At 35.4% G+C, this 20,389-nt stretch overlaps 1 protein-coding gene across 2 annotated transcripts in view; it reads right to left on the minus strand.

The window, feature by feature from the left end:
- Positions 1-20,389, minus strand: part of LOC150078877 (vesicle-associated membrane protein-associated protein B/C-like) — a 141,711-nt gene that overhangs the window by 100,307 nt on the left and 21,015 nt on the right. For both annotated transcript variants that reach the window (XM_090383999.1, XM_090383998.1), the window contains exon 2: positions 11,155-11,310. In XM_090383999.1, the coding sequence (XP_090240125.1) occupies positions 11,155-11,310 (156 nt within the window). The remainder of the gene's footprint in view (positions 1-11,154; positions 11,311-20,389) is intronic.

The raw sequence follows: 20,389 nt of genomic DNA on the forward strand, positions 1-20,389 counted from the left end.
GGGAGGTAGGTAACATCTAAAGGAATGTGAATTGCATAGCAACCCATAACCGGAAACATCACCGTAAGTCGGTACACGGCGCTGTTCATCAGTTTGCGAGAGGGAAAATTTCTGGTTTACTCATTCAAGCAGTTGTTGCCTCATGAAGAGCATGCATCGATATACGAACTGTGAGCTGGCAGACATGCACCTAGTGTATGGATCAGCAGAGGGCAATGGACGAGCCGCTCAACGAATTTATGGAGAACGCTTACCACACAGACATGTACCAGACCACCGTTTGTTTGCGCGTGTGCATCAAAATTTGTGCGATTATGGGTCATTTAGAGTTAACAGGAGTAGTGCGGGCAGACCACGTTCGACGCGAACTCTCGCCATGGAAGAAAGTGTGTTAAATGCCATCCAGAATAATCCTACTACCAGCACACGTGCCGTTGCCTCTGCCTTAGGAGTGTCTCGTTGCAGTGTACAGCGTGTCTGGCACGACGATTCCTTTCATTTCAAAAGGGTTCAGTTACTGCTCCCCCAAGATCATCCTGCACGTGTGGCTTTTGCACAGTGGTTTCTCCTAGAAAGTGTTCAAGACTTGAATTTTCCAGCCTATGTTTTGTCACGGATGAGGCTTATTTCACTCGGGAAAGCTTATTCAATCAGCACAATGCTCATATGTGGGCTCACGACAACCCACATGGTGTGCGCCCCCATGTGGCACAACATCGCTTCGCAATAAATGTGTGGGCAGGTATGGTCGGTGACTGCTTATTCGGCCCATACCTGTTACCATCCCGCATGAACTCCGCTAAATATCGGATCTTTCTTGAACAAGTTCTACCAGGGTTACTTGACGATATTCCAGCAAATGTGAGACACAACATTTGCTTTCAACATGACGGGGCACCTGCCCATTATGGAAGGTGTGTTAGTGACCATTTGAACAGCCGTTTTGGGCGTCGATGGATTGGCCGTGGTGGACCTGTTGCCTGGCCCCCACGCTCATCTGATTTATCGAGCCTTGATTTCTTTCTGTGGGGGCCCTCAAATCTATCGTGTATGAATCGCCTGTGGAGACGGATTGTTATTTGTTATTTTTGGTTTTTAGGAGCATTAGCAACTAAGGCCATATTGCTCCGGAAATATGAGGTGGTCATTCCCTTGACCTTTCTGCATCCTCCGTATTTGGTGGTGACAGGCTCAAACCCCGGTCTAATCAAGAAGCGTGTGGAGACGGAAATGGATCTCGTGGCGAGACTCGTCTGCGCTGCTGCTACTGTCAAAGAAACTCCAGGTATGTTCGACCGTGTCTGCCAATCCATGCTGCGTTGGTGTCACGCATGCATCCCGTCTCATGGTGGAACCTTCAAGCATCTGTTGTAACATCATGAAATGCATCCATCTCATACTCCATTGTTAATATTATGTCAATTAAATTTTTGCCACTAATTACTGTCTTGTGTCATTTCTGCTTCTTGTGCCTCTGATACTACTTTCCCGTGACGTTTCCGGTTATGGGTTCCTATGCGATTCACATTCCTTTAGATGTTACCTACCCCCCCTAAACGTTTGTACCAATATTTTTGAGACACCCTGTATTTACTGATGTTAATGAATACCTAATTGCATTATTACTGGTATGTTAAATGTCCTAATGGTAGTGTCATTATTTCCTGAACCTACATGTATAATTATTGAAAATACATTAATTTATAGCTATAAGTGGGTCGTGAAAAAAGAAAAAAAAATCTGCAAACACCGGTCCACGTTTGATAAAGTTTGAGAAACCCTGCCTTAGTGTAAAGTTTCAACATCCACAGCAGCCCATCTCTTCTATCATGCAGTATAATCATTATTCCTTACAATTAAGGGTACTGCTTTAAAAGGATTTTCATAGGCAGGCCACTAGATAGTCCACAGGACCAAACCTATTGGTAATACTCTAGGAAAAGCATCTAGATCAGCTAGTATATAATTTCACCGCCTCTAATCTGCCATTTGTCACTGGAAGTCTCAGCAGTGTGTAAGCGGAAGACTGTCAAAACCATGTATGTTAAGAAGCTGGGTATATTCTCGCTTTGAGTATGCCACATCCAAAAATGTTTTCAATTCATACAACATATTCTGCCTACTTCTACTTTTATCTTAAGTACACAATGTGCCATGAATAGTCAACCTAACAGAACAAACTTTCCTGCAAAAAGACTTTCCTCCCGAAAACTTCCTAATTCATTTTACAAATACATGTAGTCTACATTTCAATCTCAACCATTTCCACCTACAATCTACCTATCAAGCCTTTTTCTGACAGAATCTCATTTATTAGTTGCCTCAACCACCACACTCACCTCAGTTGCTCTAATTATTTGTTCCATGATTCTTTTCACTTCAAAGGTGGTACTTGTGTATGTCTGCTTTGATATCCCTAGTCAGAGACTTCCTAATCTAGAATCTCCTCTGGCTTAATTGATCAAATTGATCAATCCTAATTGATCACATTTACCTCCACTGTTCTCCTAACTCTACAAATCTCTCAGAAATTATTAAATTCCTTTCTTTGAAACTTTGCTTTTTCCAAACTAACTTTCCTAAGAGTGAATAATTTTTCTTGGTGATTTTAAATGTTCACAAAACCAGATGGCTCTAATTTTCTATGTTGGTCAAGAAGCTCAGGCTTTTGTGATTACTAATGACCTTACAAAACTTGTATATTTATCTAACAGAATACCACACAATCCTTCAAAGTACAGTCAATGTTAGCAGATCCTCTTGGTACCTCAGATCACAACCTCGTGTCACTTGACATTACAAAAATATAAAACGGGATGATCTGTGCAATATCTATTCCCATAGTTGCTAACTTTTGATTTTCAAAAAAGCTGGAGATTGGGTAACAGTGAACAGGAGGAAAGCAGGTTACTCCTTAGCTAAAACAGGTAAAAACAAAATATGAATTCTTTCCAAAAAACAGGAAGAAACAGAAGATTTTGCAGAAAAATCAGATTTTTAGTCCACACTACACTAGAAATTAAATTTCGCTAAAAAAAAAAAAAAAAAAGCCACAAGATTGTTTACCTGTACAGTATGCTCTTGAACATTGGCTTACCCATGATTTTTCTGCCTGGGCATTTTATTTTTGTACTGTTTGTTAGTGATCGACTGATTGTGACTGTAAAAGAAACATAGTTGTAGACGTTTCACTCTTTAAAAATGTTGAGTAAGTTTATTTTATTTTATTTATTTATTATATATATTTTTTTTTCTATAACAAAATGGCCCTGCAGTCTAGACTTGCCTGTCAAGAATATTTCCAAAGCTGCTCCAGAAGAGGAAGAAAGACAGAGAGAGAGAGAGATAGCACTGCTTGTTTTTTTTAACATCTAGATGAATATTCTCTCATACTCAACTATGTGGAATTATTAAAATGCCAATTTAGATAATTAGTTATATTTCAAGTTTCCTTGTGCATTTTTCAGTTCCCAACCATGGCCCAATGAAAATCAATTATTTTTTTCTTTCAGTATTATGAAAGAAAAACTGATAATGATTCAAGGAACTATTTCTTTATCCTTCAATGATATAAGTGGTGGAAATTTTTTTTTACTTTTCTGTTTTTTATTTATTTAATTTTCTTCCCGCAAAAATGATTCATTTCAACCTGAACTTCTTTGAATAACAATACTTGATGACAAATTGGTCCTCCAAATATAATTATATAAGTTAAAGAATATTTAACTTAACACTTCTAAAATCTCAGTTGCCAACTTGCTATATGAATTGTGTTTGAAAGAAGCAGACTTGAAACTGTCATAAGGAAATATGCTTTGGCCTTAGGAATTCACGATAGTTGGCTAGCTGCCAAACTAAGTCCAAAATTTACCATTTATTTATAAAGCCATACAGCTTTTGCAATGAATATATTAAATATTTGAAGTTGTGCCAAATCACTGGAACATATCAGCACACAAAATCAGCTGGGTGGCACACCATTGGTAGAACTGCACTAAAATAACATACTACTGATCAGTTTATCATCCATCAACCTGTTTTGGCGTTCATGCCATAGTGTCTCTATACTCACCACTCTCCAGTCTTTTATAATTGTGATTACATAGAGGTGTTCTTTACTAATTTATTGGGAGCAGAGGGCAATGCTTAGACTCCTATTTCTAGACTATCGGCAATGCAAGTTACAGGATCCATCCATACATTTACCTTTTTTTTTGAAAACAGATCTTTAATAATATTAGCTTTAAATAAGCTAATTTCTTTAATTAATCTTCATTGCTTTTAAATTGAGGAGATATCATCCCTGGATTGTATAGTATGTGCTGCATTGAAAATAAAACTATCAAATGAAGTCTGCTGTTATTTCTTTTCTTTTTAACAGATAACTGAACAATTGTGGCAAATTATTTTTAGTTATTTATTCATTAATAAAAATAAGAATTTCACAGAATTTTAAAAAATCCAATTTTAACTTTTTTTTTTTTTTTTTTTTTATGAAAAGAAAAGACAGGGGAGAAAAAAAAACTTATGTGAGATGAGAAGAGGTTAAATCAAGTCAAAAAATCAGATTCTCCTTCCTATTCTCTGGCCAGAACTACTGGCCCCAACTTGTGCTCTTATAATTCTAACTCTTTTACATTTGGTTTGTTGCACCCTCAGCAGGACTGTACTTATAAAGAGGCACATGAGGCACTAGCTTCAGGCCTCACGATAAAGAGGCCTCTGTAATAGGAAATTTTTAAAGTGATTTCTTTTTATAAAGCCTTGATCTAAACTAGGGCCCACTTGTGCCTACCATGTTTACATTGCAAACAGACAGGTGAAATTTACTGAAAGTGTGGATGACTCATTTCTCCAAAAGAATAGATTAATTTCCAGAATAAAGGAAAATCACTGTCTTCTAATTCTCTAATAGGGTTTACCAATAGAACACAGGCTGACCACAGTGTATTATCCACATCGGGAACATGCCTTAATCTTTTCTACTGGCTATGAATACAAGAAAGCAATGACCAGTGCGACTTCTCGGTATAGTATTGTGGGAAACTTGGATATGCAAAGTTAAAGTGTGATATACAGGAGTGCACACTGAAGTAAATATAGGTACATATCTATCTCTCTGAAAGTAGTGTTGTAATTTAATAAATTTTGATTCTGCTTTAACAAAAAATTTAAATATCAAATATACATTTCCTTTATTGAAAGCTTTGTTTTCTCGCTCTTTTAAAATATGAATTGATTCAAGTGTTAATTTTTTATATTGAATCATTATCAGTTATATTACTTTTAAGCTGTTATTATAATCTCATTTGAATTAAAAATCTGAAATTGTCAATAAACAATGAATTAAATGGAGCAGTAATTAAAACAATGATATATTAATATTTAAAAAAGCATTAATCATAACAGCAGCAATGCCAAAGAAGAAAATGTTTCAAATATTGAGTTTATGTACAATATTATTAATGATGGATTTAGATCAGCATTTCCTAATGTCGAAACAATTCTGAAAATGAAACAATTCTGAAATTATTTCTCACAATGCCTGTGGCAAATGCAAACGGGGAACAGTCATTTTCTGTTCTCAAACGAGTAAAAAACTATCTGAGGAATAATTTAATTCAAGATAAAATGAGTAATTTGCATTGTTATTTATTGAATCTGAACTTAGTAAACAGCATTTATGATGATTTAACAGATATTTTTGCCAAGGCAAGGCAAGGAAAACATATTTATGCACATACATTGTGCATAAATAGCTAAATTATGAACTCGTAATTTAGCTATTGCATTGCTGTTTTATAATGCACCTGCTATTATTTACTGCTAACAAACAAGATGTGGATGTTTTTATAATATTTTTGTAACACAAATTTTTGATATTATTTGATATATATATGCAAGATTTTTTTTTTTTTTTTTTTGGACTGGTATCCTAAAAGGGGATACCTAGCACCTCGAGCCCTGAGAAGTGTAAATATGGCCCTGATCCTCAGCTAGAGATAAACTTGACTTTTTTGGCATCCTACTTTCTTCTAATTCTTGATAATCTTGGTAAATTACTTCCCACTATATGCCATGCCACTCAATGCTCCCCAGGATAAGCGGACAGAAGGATATTGGAAGAATTCAGAACAATCTTGATGTCAAGAAAGCTTCTAGTCTTAATGACATTTTTCCACTTGTTCTCAAAACCTGCACTCCTGAACTTGCTCCTGTTTTGTGTCACCTTTTCTTACACTTCTTATTCCAATGCTATTTTTCCTGCTGCATAGAAATTTGCTTATATCCAGCCAGTTCCTAAAAAAAAGGAGAGCAAATCTTCCCCTTCCAATTATCACCCCTTTTCCAAAGGTACACGTGTTCCTAAAAATCTTCGCAATATGGTATTTCGTGCATTAAAAACAACAGGGCTTATGGGAAAAATAGGGATAGGAACAGAGCACTCAAAAAAAAAAAAAAGTTCAGTCTGGTAAGTAAAACACTAAAAAAAAAAGGTAGAAACCCAATAAAATTGCTAACACAGGTTTAAACATTTTAATTTTCTAATAAATAAATATTACAGTAAATATAGCACGATAATATATACATACTAATTGATATTTCTGTTCATTGACTTTTTTTTTTTTTTTTTTGGATTGTAAAATTTAAAACAGCAAAAAAGATAGGCAATCAAATAAAGACGAACACGGCATACTCAAATTGCACAAGTGAAATATGGAGTAAAAAGTATGAAGCTTAAAAAATAGGAATGAAAAGAAGATTCCGAAAATTTGTTTTTTATATGATTGAAGAGGGAGGAAGGGGAAACGCATTTCATCATAATAACGTAAAAATCCTCAGAATTTTACGTTATTATGGTGAAATAACGTAAAAATCCACAGAATTCCACCTGTCAGTATTATTGCAAATGCAATAAGATTGAGTTTACTACCCATTTATAATAACAGGGACCTGCAAAGTGTTTTTATTGTTTTATTGTAGTGACCTCCAGAAATGCGCTCCTCTGCTTACGCTATCCCATCTCACAAAAGTTCTGTTTGAACAGAAAAATTTGAGTCGGCCTACAATATCACCTATTATCTCGTGAATACACCGAATGACAACAGTGAGTCTCCAACCAATACAACTAGAGAAATGGGAAATATAGCTCTCACACATTTGACATTTTTTAAACTTCGCAAACTTGTATGTATTGTTGCACAAGTCACTACGTTCAGAGCTTGGTGCCGGGTTTTCATTTCTTGAATAGATCCACGAAAGTGGATCTATTCAAGAAATGAAAACAAAGAACACTGCATCGTTGCTTAAAGATAATTAGTAGGTAATGATATGTGGGAGGATATGATCCCACTCTGAAATTCAGAAAACTACAGAAAAAATAAAAATGATGGCATCTGTAAGATGCTACAAGTTATAGACAGTTATCTACTATAAAACAGAGGCCAATCTGGTGATTTAACACATTAACTGAAGTTGCTGTTCTACAAATTATGGGTGACAAGATGAACAGCGACTTCCACAATGGTACAGCGCTTTGTCACTGGCATCTAGAAAATCCCATCATAGAGTACAAGAATTTCTGATGGCCTTTTTTCCTCAAATTTTGAGGTAACTTGAGGATTTTCCTTATGGATCATTCCAGTATTTCTCTCTCTCTCTCTCTCTCTCTCTCTCCAAAAAGGCTTTTAACACATGCACATAGGCAACAAAAGGCATTGAAACAGCACCATAATTAGTCTGTATAAAACAAGGATGTTGAACCTTTTCATCCTAAAAAGGGTAACAATGCTTTAAATATTCCAATACAAACTTTGTTGCTGTATAATTCTGCTGTTTGTTTGTTGTTTGGTTTTTAGGAGCATTAGCAACTAAGGCCATATTGCTCTGGGGATATGCGGTGGTCATTCCCTGACCTTTCCACATCCTCCGTATTTAGTGGTCATGGGCTCGAACCCCGTTCTAATCAAGAAGTGTGTGCTACGTACTGCTGCTCCTGCCCACCTGTCTACGGAGACGCCATATAATTCTGCATGCTTCCTGTACACGTATGGTTTTCAATGCCAAATGTAGCTAATAAAGGTGCGACTTTTAAATAATGAGACTGCTGCAATAAAATAAATATAATGAAATATTTCGTAACTTACAAGTTATCCCTTCAAAATAACTAACTGCCTTGGGCTTGCACAGACTGTTCCATATGTTTCTTCCAAGAACAGAAACATTTCTGGAAGTCACCTTCTGTAAGTGCCCTTTTAACACTTCGGTCATTTTTTTTCTGATTGTCTTCAGTGGACTAAAAATGGGTTCCCTTAAGCGCACTTTTCAGTTTAGGGAAGAAAAAAAGTCACGAGGGGCTAGGTCGGGTGAGTAGGGCGAATGTTTACACACACATGGGGATTTGTTTTTGGCCAGAAACTGGCAAAAAGAGTGCGTTGTGTTGTGTGTAGAGCACTGTCTTGATGGAACATCCAGCCATCCTTCCACAAGTCAGGTCTCTTCCATTCAATTATTTCACGCAGCTCTGTCAGAAGTTCAATGTAGTATGTTTGACTGAGAGTCAGATTTGGTGGGACATATCCATCCATAATAACTCCTTTAATATCAAAGAAAACAAGAAGCACAGTTTTCATTTTTGATTTTAACATTGTTTGTTTGTTTTTTTTTTGGGGGGGGGGGGTATTGTTTTGTCTTCCAATGCCTTGACTGTCTTTCAGTTTCTGGGTTGTACTGGTGGAACAGCCAATTTTCATAAAGTAATTACAGTACTCAGGAAGTTTATCTTCAATTTTTTTCAAAACATCCTCACAAACTTGGAGTCTTCTCATTCTTCGACCTCCATTCAAAATTTCTGGTACCATCTTGGCACACAATTTTCTCATGCCTAAATTTTCAATTAAAATTTGCCTCAACCATTTCTCTGTCCATACTGAGTTCTTATGCAACCATTATAATGCATAAACTACAATCACTTCTAATCAATGTCCTTCCCAGTCCTTACCTGGTCCATATTTTCATTAGTTTTCATGGATGCCAGACAGCCTGGTTGTCTGTCTTCCACATTCTCTCTCTTTCTTCTAAAAATCTTTTATGCCATTTAAACATGTAAGCTCTTGATATAGTATTTTACCCATAAACTTGATGTAAAATTTTGAGGTTAATTTGTTGTTCAATTCTTTTGTTTGCCATTTTCTGGAATACTGAAAAAAAAAAACAAGGTAATGAAAAACTGTCTCAGTGCAAAGTAAATGACTTGGCAGCCAACTAGGGAAAGGTTAAAGGTCAACTGTGACCAGTGAGACAAAGGCTAAGCCTTTGTCTCACTGGTCACACTTGGTGTGTAGTTACTGTGCACATTAATAGCCACACCTCACTCATAGACTGCAAAACGAATCTGCCTTTAAATAAAAAAAATACTTTTTTATAATATAAACATTTTTGGGTGGCTGCATGTCCTTATATTTTCCAATGCATGATGTTTGTGGCACACATGCTTTGATTGGTCACCTCTGGTATAAACATTTATAAAAAAAAAATCTAAAAAAAGCAGCTTATTAATTTGTTGAAAATTATAATACATGAAAAGGGTAAAACAATATATTTAAAACTATGGCAACGTTGATATATGATGAATAAAAGCTGATATTGATAAATGAATGACTGGCTAATTAGAAACTAGAGATAAAACAACTTGTTTGTGATGTCTAGGTAGTCCAGGTAGCCAGTTATCAAGAACTGTTTTGCAATCCCTGTTGAATTGGTTTTTGGATATGAAATACATGAACAATGTGTGAAGACAAAGTACTCTCAATACAAAACAGATTTATTCAGGTTCTTCATAAAATGTCTTGAAATGGAGAATATAAGACAATAATAATGGCATAAGATATGCTAAATCTTACTCTGAGCTACATATGTACAAGAAAGTCATAAAGCATTTATCATTATACATACAAATACTGTCAAAATAAAATTACCTTTCAACTTTTCAATTAAAAACTAGAGGAGCCAAATATAGTGATGAAGCATACTGCTGTGAGAGATAGTTTATAATTTTTTAAAATTATAAACTATCTCTCACAGCAGTATGCTTCATCATTTCACATAACACAGAGAAATCCAACCTTAGGGCCAGACCATTGTTTGATTCTCAAATGACAACTGGTAGCCGTATTGTCCAGTCTATAACTACATAATGTAATATTACTGTATGTAATTTGTTCTCACTCAGATTATTCCCAAATTCAGCCCTAATTTAATTAACTAACATAGAACAGAATGCTTACAGAGCTGAAACACTGCAAGATCCAAAGTCCATATAACTCTCAAATGACTTGTGATGCAAACCTCACACCCACAATGAAGCCACAAATGTCCTACTGGCAAACCAAAGTAGTGTTAACTCTCAAAAAACTCATTTGCACTTATATGTTTATGCTGATTCTGTATTTGATGCCTCTAGCCATAAGATGGACATGCACATAACTTCCTTTTGATAAATTATTTATTTTGTGTTTATTTAACCCTTTCGCAAATGAGTTTACCCTCTGTGATTGGATCCCCCCCCCCCAACAGTGAATTTTTGATAAGTGACAGACTCTTGCTCTCCATAAAGAATCAGTTTCTTTATGAATTTTTGTAAAAAATTAAAAAACTTTTACATACGTTTCTAAATATAAAATTTTTCTTATTTTGAGTTGATTGCTCAACATTAGAGTATAATTATCAAAAATAAAGAGCAGAACTTAAAAATAAACTTTAAAAAACAATAAAAAAAAACTTGTTGTTACTGCTTCATTTATTTTTTGAAGCAACAATATCCTCTACATCTATTTATGTGTCATCTAAATTGATTTCAACAACTTCTGGATAAAAATTCCAGAGAATTTCTTTAATTTTAATTCATTTTATAAATTACTGGTAAATGTATTGTGTTCACATCTATAAAAGGTTGCATGCTGGACCTCTGGTAAGGAAAGGGAGCTTTCCTAGAAGTAACCTACTTTAAGGCCAAAAACACTGCCTATTACTATGCTTAATTTCACAGTGAGGGGAAAAAAACATTTAAATAATAATGAAATGTTGCAAAATTACTGATCAATTAAGATCAAAATAATACATATTTTATAAAATCTATATGAAATATACTCATACCTGCAACGCTCATCGCTTGCTTAGCTTCTATTATCCCACTATTGGGACGTACACAATACTGCTTTGGAGCTGTTGTTTTGACTTTGAAACATACTCTACGATCTGTGGGATTTGTCAACTTTAGATATGAAGTAACTACATCTGTAGTATAAGGGCCTAAAATTAAGAACCAATTTTTATTTTATTTTCAATAACAAACCCATTAATTAGGATAAAGTTACAATTACAGTAAAACCTTAGTAATGCATACTAAGGGACAGGGTAATCTGAATTAGCAGAAAAGTCCAAATTATAGAATATCATTATATATCTAAATGCTTGTATTTTCAAGCCATACTTCATAAAAGGGAAAATTTATTCATAATTCAGAAGCAAGTGTTAATTTAAATGGTATTAGGGCACATATATGATGAAGAGAAAAAGAAAATTGTAAGAAAATATTTATATTTGAAAAAAAAAAAAAAAAAAAAAATTAAAAGAAACATGATTTAAAAAACTAATTAATATGTTAAATTTTAATAACTATAAATTTAATCAGATGTAGACAATCTTATTAGTGGAGTCCCTCAGGGTTCAGTGTTTGGTCCATTGTTGTTTTCTGTATTTATTAATAATATTGATGATGATATATCAGGCTTAATGTTCAAGTTTTCACATGATATGAAGGGTGAAGGGTTGTTAATGACACTAATGACAGTATGCTGCTGCAACAGGATCAAGAAAGGTTGAGCAGGTGGGCTGAGAGGTGGCAACTGAAGTTTAACATTGACAAATATAAAGTACTGCATATGGGAAGCAGTAACTCCAGAGAAATATATCAACTGTGTGGTACTACACTGATTGTGGAAGAGAATGAAAAGGACCTGGAGGTGATTGTGCAGGCAGATATGAAGTTTTCTGAGCAGTGCAGACGGTCTGCAAGAGTAGCTCATGGTGTCTTGTCAATGATATACGGGAATTTTTCTAGCAGGGATAAGGAGGTGATTATCCCCTTGTATAAGGCAATGGTCAGGCCACACTGAGTGTTATACAGTTCTGGAGGCCTCATTTTAGGAAGGGTGTAGAGCTGCTGGAACGAATACAGAGAAGGGCAACAAGATTAGTGAATGGAACAAGAGGGTTGCTCTTATGAAGAAAGACTTAAGTTTTGCAAATTACAGTGTCTGGAGACTAGGCACAAGCGAGGTGATCTAATTGAGGTGTATAAGACCTTGAATGGTTTGAACAAGCTCAATGCTGATGGGATTCTTCCTCTTGCTCAGAATAATTGCCTGAGAGGGCATAAATTCAAATTAAGAAAAGACAGATGTAGAATAGATGTGCGGAAATTTGCCTTTAGCCAGCATGTGATTGATTGCTGGGAGAAACTTCCATCTGTCATTGTAGAAGTTGATAGCATAAATAGATTCAAAGCAGAACTAGATAAGTGTTTGGAGTGAATGGATCTGATAATATTGGTCAATGTAACTCTTGCACATACCTTAAGAGTTCCTATCTGTTACCCCAACTGGACATATTATCTAGATGTTCTGGGGGCAAAGACGTCTCACATGAGCGGGTAGCTAATATCAGGGAAGAGAGCCTAAAAAACTTCAAGGGTTGTGTTAGGGTTGTTAAATATACAAGAACAGTAAATCTTAATTGTTTATACAGTAACGTTAAAAGTGTCGTCAATAAAATGAGCTAATTCGAACTGCTGGTTAAAACAAGTAAAGCGGACATAATAGGGCTTACAGAGACGTGGTGCCACCAGGAAATTGGGGATGATGAGTTTCAGTACGGCTTGTATAATGTATTTAGGAAGGATAGGTTAGATAGAAGGGGTGGTGGGGTAATGCTTCTTATCAGAAGCAGCCTGAGTGCGACGATAGCTTTCCCGGATTCAGACATTTCACATGCTAGTATAGAGTCTGTATGGTGTGAGATAGTTGGAAACAAAGGTATAATGCGAGTAGGAGTAATCTACAGACATGGGGAACAAAATTTTTAAATCAACTAGATGACTGTTATTTGTATCAACATGTCAGGGAAAGTACTAGAGAAAAGAATATCCTAGACCTCATCATCACACATGAATCAGATGACATAACAGGGCTGACAGTAGAGGAACCAGTAGCAGGAAGTGATCACAGAGTTCTACGGTGGATGATGACGAGAGAGGTAGCAGAAGTAAAAGGCAAAGGAATGGGTTTTAATTTCAGAAAAGGAAATTACGATGCCTTAAGGTACTACATGGCCTCTATTAACTGGGTAGATATCATGCAGAGAATGAATACAATTGAACTGTGGTACGCTTTTAAAACATTAATCACAGATGCCTTGAATGCGTATATACAATTAAAAAAAAAATACTCCACGAGAAGGGTTCCAAGTTGGATGAATAGTGAAGTTGCCACATTACTTGAGCAGAAAAAGGTGGCGTGGAAAGGTTACAGAGCAATAAAAAGTATTGAAGCCTTTCAGCTACAAGGTGATGTGTAACAGAGCCACAGAAAAGGTTTGACAGGCAAAGGCAGTTTATGAGAAATCACTAGCAAACAGAGCAAAGAGGGGGGATAAAGAATTCTTCACATATATAAATGCCAAGGAGAGCAGGACAAACCAGATCGGACCTTTACGTAAGGGAAAGGGGATAGTATTAAATACACCAGCTGCCGTTGCAGATGCTCAAAAGTTATTTTGCATCGATATTTACAAATGAAAAGCCTTTTGTGGCAATGGGAAATTGTGGGAGCGAAGTTAAAAAATATGTAATTAATGATATTGAAATTTCGCAAGATTATTTAATGAAAAAACTTTCGAGCCTACAGACCAGTAAGGCTCCTGGAGTTGATGGAATATACCCTATAATCTTAAGAGAGGCGGCAAGCGAGTGCATTGAACCATTGAGGCTACTTATGCGAGCATCACTAGACTCTGGGGAGATTCCCTTGGATTGGAAAAGTGCAAATGTATCTCCCATACATAAGGGTGGCTCTAAAAGTGAAGTTGGAAATTATCGACCTGTCAGTCTGACTTCAGTAGTAGGGAAAATCACGGAGGCAATGATCAAGGGTGGAATTCAGGATCATTTGGATCGAATTGAAATTCTCAAGGATACTCAGCATGTTTTTGTAAAGGGAAAATCATGTTTAACAAATCTGGTTCTCTATTTCGAAAGGGTCACTCACGAGCTGGATTTAGGGAATAATTTCGACATTGTTTATTTAGATTTCAGCAAAGCTTTTGACTCAGTCCCACATGAGCGGTTGCTTTATAAGCTGGAACAGGTTGGAATCACTGGGAAAATCCTTAGATGGATAGAAGGATGGCTTCAGGGCAGGAGGCAGAGGGTTGTGATAAATGGCTACTCCTCAGATTGGGTTGATGTAAGAAGTGGGGTTCCCCAAGGATCAGTATTAGGACCACTGTTGTTTTTAATTTTCATAAACCACATTGATGAAGGGATAGAAGGCGTGATGTCTAAATTTGCAGATGATGTTAAAATTGGTAGAGTAGTTAATGATCACTGTCAAGCTGAGCTTCTTCAGAGAGACCTAGATAGACTTCAGGAATGGTCAGAAAAATGGCAGCTGTGCTTTAATCCAACAAAGTGTAAGGTATTACACCTGGGAAACAGTAATCCCAAAATAACTTATTCACTTGGTGGAGTTCAACTAAACCCAGTACTGGAGGAAAGGGACTTGGGTGTTACGATACGGTCAGACATGAAATTCTCTGAGCATTGTAAACAGGTTGCAAGGAAGGCCCATGGTGTCCTATCGATGATCTATCGAACTTTTGCAAGTAGAGATAGGGACGTGATAATCCCATTATATAAGGCTTATGTTAGACCACACTTGGAATACTGTGTTCAAATATGGAGACCACACCTAAAGAAAGACATCGAGCTTCTTGAAAGGGTGCAAAGAAGGGTAACTCGCCTGGTGAGATCGGCAAAAGGGCATCCTTATGAAGAAAGACTTCGAATATGTGGGTTGCAGAGTTTGGAAACTAAACACCTTAGAGGAGATTTGATTGAGGTGTTTAAGGCTCTGAGAGGCATCAGTAAAATGAATGAGGACAAAATTTTCAAGATTATAAATGATGCTAGAACTAGGGGACATAAATTCAAAGTTACGGGGGGAAATATTTAGATTGGACTGCAGGAAGTTTTATTTTAGCCAGCGAGTTATAAATTACTGGAATAAGTTGCCTTCATGGGTGGTAGAGGCCGACAGTTTGGGGAAATTCAAAGGTCATCTGGATAGTACTTTCGGGTAAGGGAAGCGCATAGGATGATAGGTTTAATTTCCTTTTTTTTTTTTTTTATTAATTATTATTATTTAGTTATTTATTTTATTTTATTATTATTTTGTTTTTATCATTGGTTTTTTTTTTTTTTTTTTGGCTGGTGCAGCATAAGCCATAGGCTTTCTTGCACCATGCGGCCGTTACTAATACTAATACTTAAAAGGAGTGGATGAGTGAAATTAAAAGATTTGTTTTTTTCCGTTCCTTTTTTTTTTTTTTTGGCTGATGCTATATAAGCTTGCTTCTTGCATCATGTGCCTTTACTAATGCTAATGCTAAAGGGTTACACAAGTAATTACGGACCTGTTAGTTTAACTTCTGTTCCAGGAAAATTAATGGAGGAACTGGTTAAAGAAGCAGAAGTTAAAGAAGACTTCAGTTATAGTTCGGACACAGCACGGGTTTATTAAGGGAAGTCTTGTCTGACCAATTTGATTGGATACTATGATGTGGTCACAAAGTAACTCTATGCAAAAAATGATTCTGATATCACATGGATCTTAGGAAGGCTTTTGATACTGTTGCAGATAGACTGCTGTACAAATTAGGGCAGTGTGGTATTGAAGGCAAGTTGCTGCTATGGATAAAGGGATGGTTGAGTGGGAGAAGACAGACAGTGGTAATCAATGGACACTGATCTTTGTGGATTAATGTTATTAGTGGAGTTCCTCAGGGTTTGGTGTTGGGACCATTGTTGTTTTCTGTATTTATTAATGATATTGATGAAGGTATATCGGGCTTAATGTTTAAGTTTGCAGATGATACAAAGGTTGGCAGGTTTGTTAATGACAGTACACTACTGCAACATGATCTAGAATAGTTGAACAGATGGACCAAGAAGTGGAAACTGAAGTTTAACATTAACAAATGTAAAGTAATGCATATGGGTAGCAGTAACCCCAGAATAATATATCAAACGTGTGGTACTACACTCAATATGGTAGAGAATAAAAAGGACCTGGGGGTAATCGTGCAATCAGATATGAAGTTTTCTGAGCAGTGCAGATGGTCTGCAAGAGTAGCTCATGGTGTCTTGTCAATGATATACATTAATTTTTCTAGCAGGGATAAGGTGATAATCCCCTTGTGTAAGACAATGGTCAGGCAACACTGAGTGTTATACAGGTCTGGAGGCCTCATTTAGGAAGGATATAGAGCTGCTGGAACAAATACAGAGAAGGGCAACAAGATTACTGAATGGAACAAGGGGTTGCTCTTATGAAGAAATGCTTAAATTTTGCAAATTAGTGTTTGGAGACTAGGCACAAGTGAGGTGATCTAATTGAGGTGTATAAGGCCTTGAATGGTTTGAGCAAGCTCAATGCTGATGGGATTCTTCCTCTTGTCCAGATTAATCGCCTGAGGGGTATTAATTCCAATTGAGGAAAGATTAGCCTTTAGCCAATGGGTTATTGATTGCTGGAACAAACTTCGATCTGTCGTTGTAGAAGATGACAGCTTAAATAAATTCAAGGCAGAACTAGACAAACATTTGGAGCGAATGGATGGGTGAAATGGGAAGGGTTTTTTTTTTTGGCTGATGCTGTATAAGTTTTCTTTCTTCCATCATATGTGCCTACTAATGTTAATCTCTTTCCAATCATACTACTTTTTTTTTTGAGAAATTAGAAATTCTCTGTTGTAAAGGTTGTCATTTCATATTGTTCATTTCTTTTGGAGCATGAAAATATTTTTCTAGTTCCTCAGAATTTGCAAATTTAATAAGTGTATCAAGGTAACTTGTGTAATTTAGTTTACTTTCTACTACTTCATTTCTCCTTTATACACACTCTCTGCCCCCCTGCTTTTAACTGCTATTGCCATTTCTACTGCCACCATATAATATTCAGCCTCATCTTTATCTACGCGTGCTCTGATATTCTTCGACTTTGATTTAATCTAAATCAGTAAGTCAATCATTGTTATTTAATAGCTTTTCCGTGCATTACTATTATACTCTGCTTTTCTTCATTCCAACTAGCTGCCCAGTTTTGTAAATGGCACTTTATCATATAATTTCAATACTGGGTGCTACTTTTCTTCTCATGTCATACTCACTGTCAAAATCATAAAAAGAACAGACATTTCTTCGATAGAAATGTTTATAGCCGAGTATAATTCCACAGACTGCATAAAGAAAGGCACTGACACTGCTATAAATGCTTTTTAAAATTTTCGCAGAAAGATTTGCAGGTGTGGTATTTAGAAATAACACCGCTTTAATGCTTTCATTTGCATTTTACTTTTTCCTTTTGAATGTTCTTACTTCTTTTACTAAGTGGCTGTAAAACCAATCTAAAAAAGATTTGGAATTGAACTGTATCATTAAATTCTCATTTAGGAGGGGGAAAAATCTCGTTTTGCATAAATAATACATATATAGAAAAAGAAGTCCAGTTAAAGCTAGACTTCTCATTTCTATGTATATATTATTTTATATAAGTATAGTAAGTTTTAATGTACTTAAACTGTTCATTTTTAGCAATTCAACGCACTTAGCAGAAATTAATTTTTAACTGGCTCTTTCTGGTAATGAATACTGTATCTGTAAATTTATTATATATAATATAAGAAAAAAACTACAAATTATATTTTCTTAATATTAGTACATATTTTCTAATATTTATTATTCTGCTTTTCACACCATTTGAAAAAATATATATATTCTTTATATTTTCAGATTTTAATTCCTTGATAAGCAATTTGAATTAGTTTTGTTTGTACACTACACTATGCATCACAGAAGTTTAAAGTCTAGGCTCAAAGTTCATATAAGGTGAAAGATTAAACAGATTAAGCAATTGTTTTCCAAAATTTAATCTATATTTTTAAATTCTCTGTATCCAGAAAGACAATGTCCAATGTACCTGTCAATATGGCAGAAGTATTCCACTTAATAATTTCAAGCGTAACAATATCATGTTTTGATGAAGATATAATGTGATTATACTTCAATAATGAAGAAACTGTGCAATAAAAAGCGAAAAAATGCTGCTGTCAGTGATCCTCTTTATCCCAATGGAAGAGGCTTATGCTTATTTTATAATCAATAGAGCTTAAATATTTAAAATGCAAATAAGAGATCAGAATAAATATTAATTACATAACTAGAAAAATTATACATATAACTAAAACTACGTGAACAGAACAAAAATGTTAAAACAGGTGTTTTTATAGAAGCCCTGAATAATACTAGAGATTGAGTACTAATTGTGTTTTTCATTTCAGCTACAGAATGTGCCTTAAAGCAGAACACTTAAAGACAGGGTAGCTATATTTAGACTGCTAATCAGTAGACTTCTAGTTTACTGCATTCAGGCTCAGTTATCTTAATACAGCAAGGCAAGTTCTGCTTATTTAGAATATTGTATCACTACAAATGATAGAAACTTTTTTTTTTTTTTTTTTTTGCATAATTGTAATTGTGCAAAAAAATTCAATTCAATTCTGAATAACATGATATTATTGACTAAAAAATGTGCATTCTTAATGATATGTAAAACTGGATAATAACCACATGAATTTTTTCTTTTTTTTGAATGAGGGACAAAAACTGAAAATTGTGTCTATTACTCTTAACTTTTTTTTAAAGTAGTGTTTAACAGAACTTTTTTCAAGTAACAAATTTATAGCTTTTCAACTCAAGTATCCTGACAATAAGAAAACACAAACAAATTTATCATAATAAATATCTCAAAGAAAATGACAAAAAGAATTATAAAATGGGTTTTCCATCTGAGAACTAAAATAATGAAAGCAATAACAAAATGAAGATAACTAGATCTATATCTTGTACTTCATCTCATTATATTACAAGTCACAAAGGAGGTTAAGCATGAGAAGGCAGATTAAGAGAAATCTTTGGCAATGATGCAAAGAAAATCAGCAAAGAGTTTTACTTAAGTAAACTCTAGATGGAAAGAGATGAATCAGATTGGTCCACTTGACCGATGGTGCAACTACTGATGACCCTGCACAGGTAGCTGACAAACTGAATGAGTATTTTGCATCTACATTCACACCTGAGGAATTCTCTAGGGAAGTGAAGGCCAGAAGTTTATAGGAGCTAAATTATTTTGTAATAACTGAGAGGAAAGTGGAAGAGAAATTGTTGAAGCTAAACATAAGAAAGGCACTTGGGGTGGATGGGATCTATCCAATTATATTAAGGGAGGCAGCAAAGAAGTAAGCAAACCCTTAACCATAATTATGAGAGCATTGTGGATTCAGGGGAGTTCCCTGTGGACTGGAGATATGTAAAGGTATCCCAATCACAAAGGGGATCAAAGGGTGACACAAGTAATTACAGACCTGTTAGTTTAACTTCTATTCCAGGGGTCACTGGTTAAAGAAGTAATGCAGGATCATCTAGACAAGGCTGCAATTATACTTCAGACACAGCATCGGTTTCTTACGGGGAAATCTTGTCTGATACAATTATTTAATTAACACCAAAGTACATGATTGAACTTTCAAGATACCTATTTACCACAATTAAAACACCAGAATCCCCTCCCCCCTACCAAGCACTACAGTATAAATTATGAGTTCATGAACTTGGGCTGGTCAAGATATAAAAGACTGCTGTACAAGTTGGAGCAGTGTGATATTAAGGGCAAATGATTGCTATGTATAAAGGGATGGTTGAGTGGGAGAAGATAGAGAGTGGTTACTACCCTTCGTGAACTAATGTTATTAGTGGAGTCCACCAGGGTTTGGTGCTGGGCCCGATGTTGTTTTCTGTATTTATTAATGAAGGTATATCACACAATGTCTAAGTTTGCAGATGATACAAAGGTTGGCAAGTTGGTTAATAACAGTATGCTACTGCAACGAGATCTAGAAAAATTAAGCATGTGGTTGGAGAAATGGCAATTGAAGGTTAACATTGAAAAATGCAAAGTACTGCATATGAATAGAAGTAATGCAAGATCAATGTACC

This window comes from Mastigoproctus giganteus, chromosome 10, assembly GCF_048544385.1.
Source record: "Mastigoproctus giganteus isolate SK-2022 chromosome 10, ASM4854438v1, whole genome shotgun sequence".
Classification (NCBI taxonomy): domain Eukaryota; kingdom Metazoa; phylum Arthropoda; class Arachnida; order Uropygi; family Thelyphonidae; genus Mastigoproctus; species Mastigoproctus giganteus.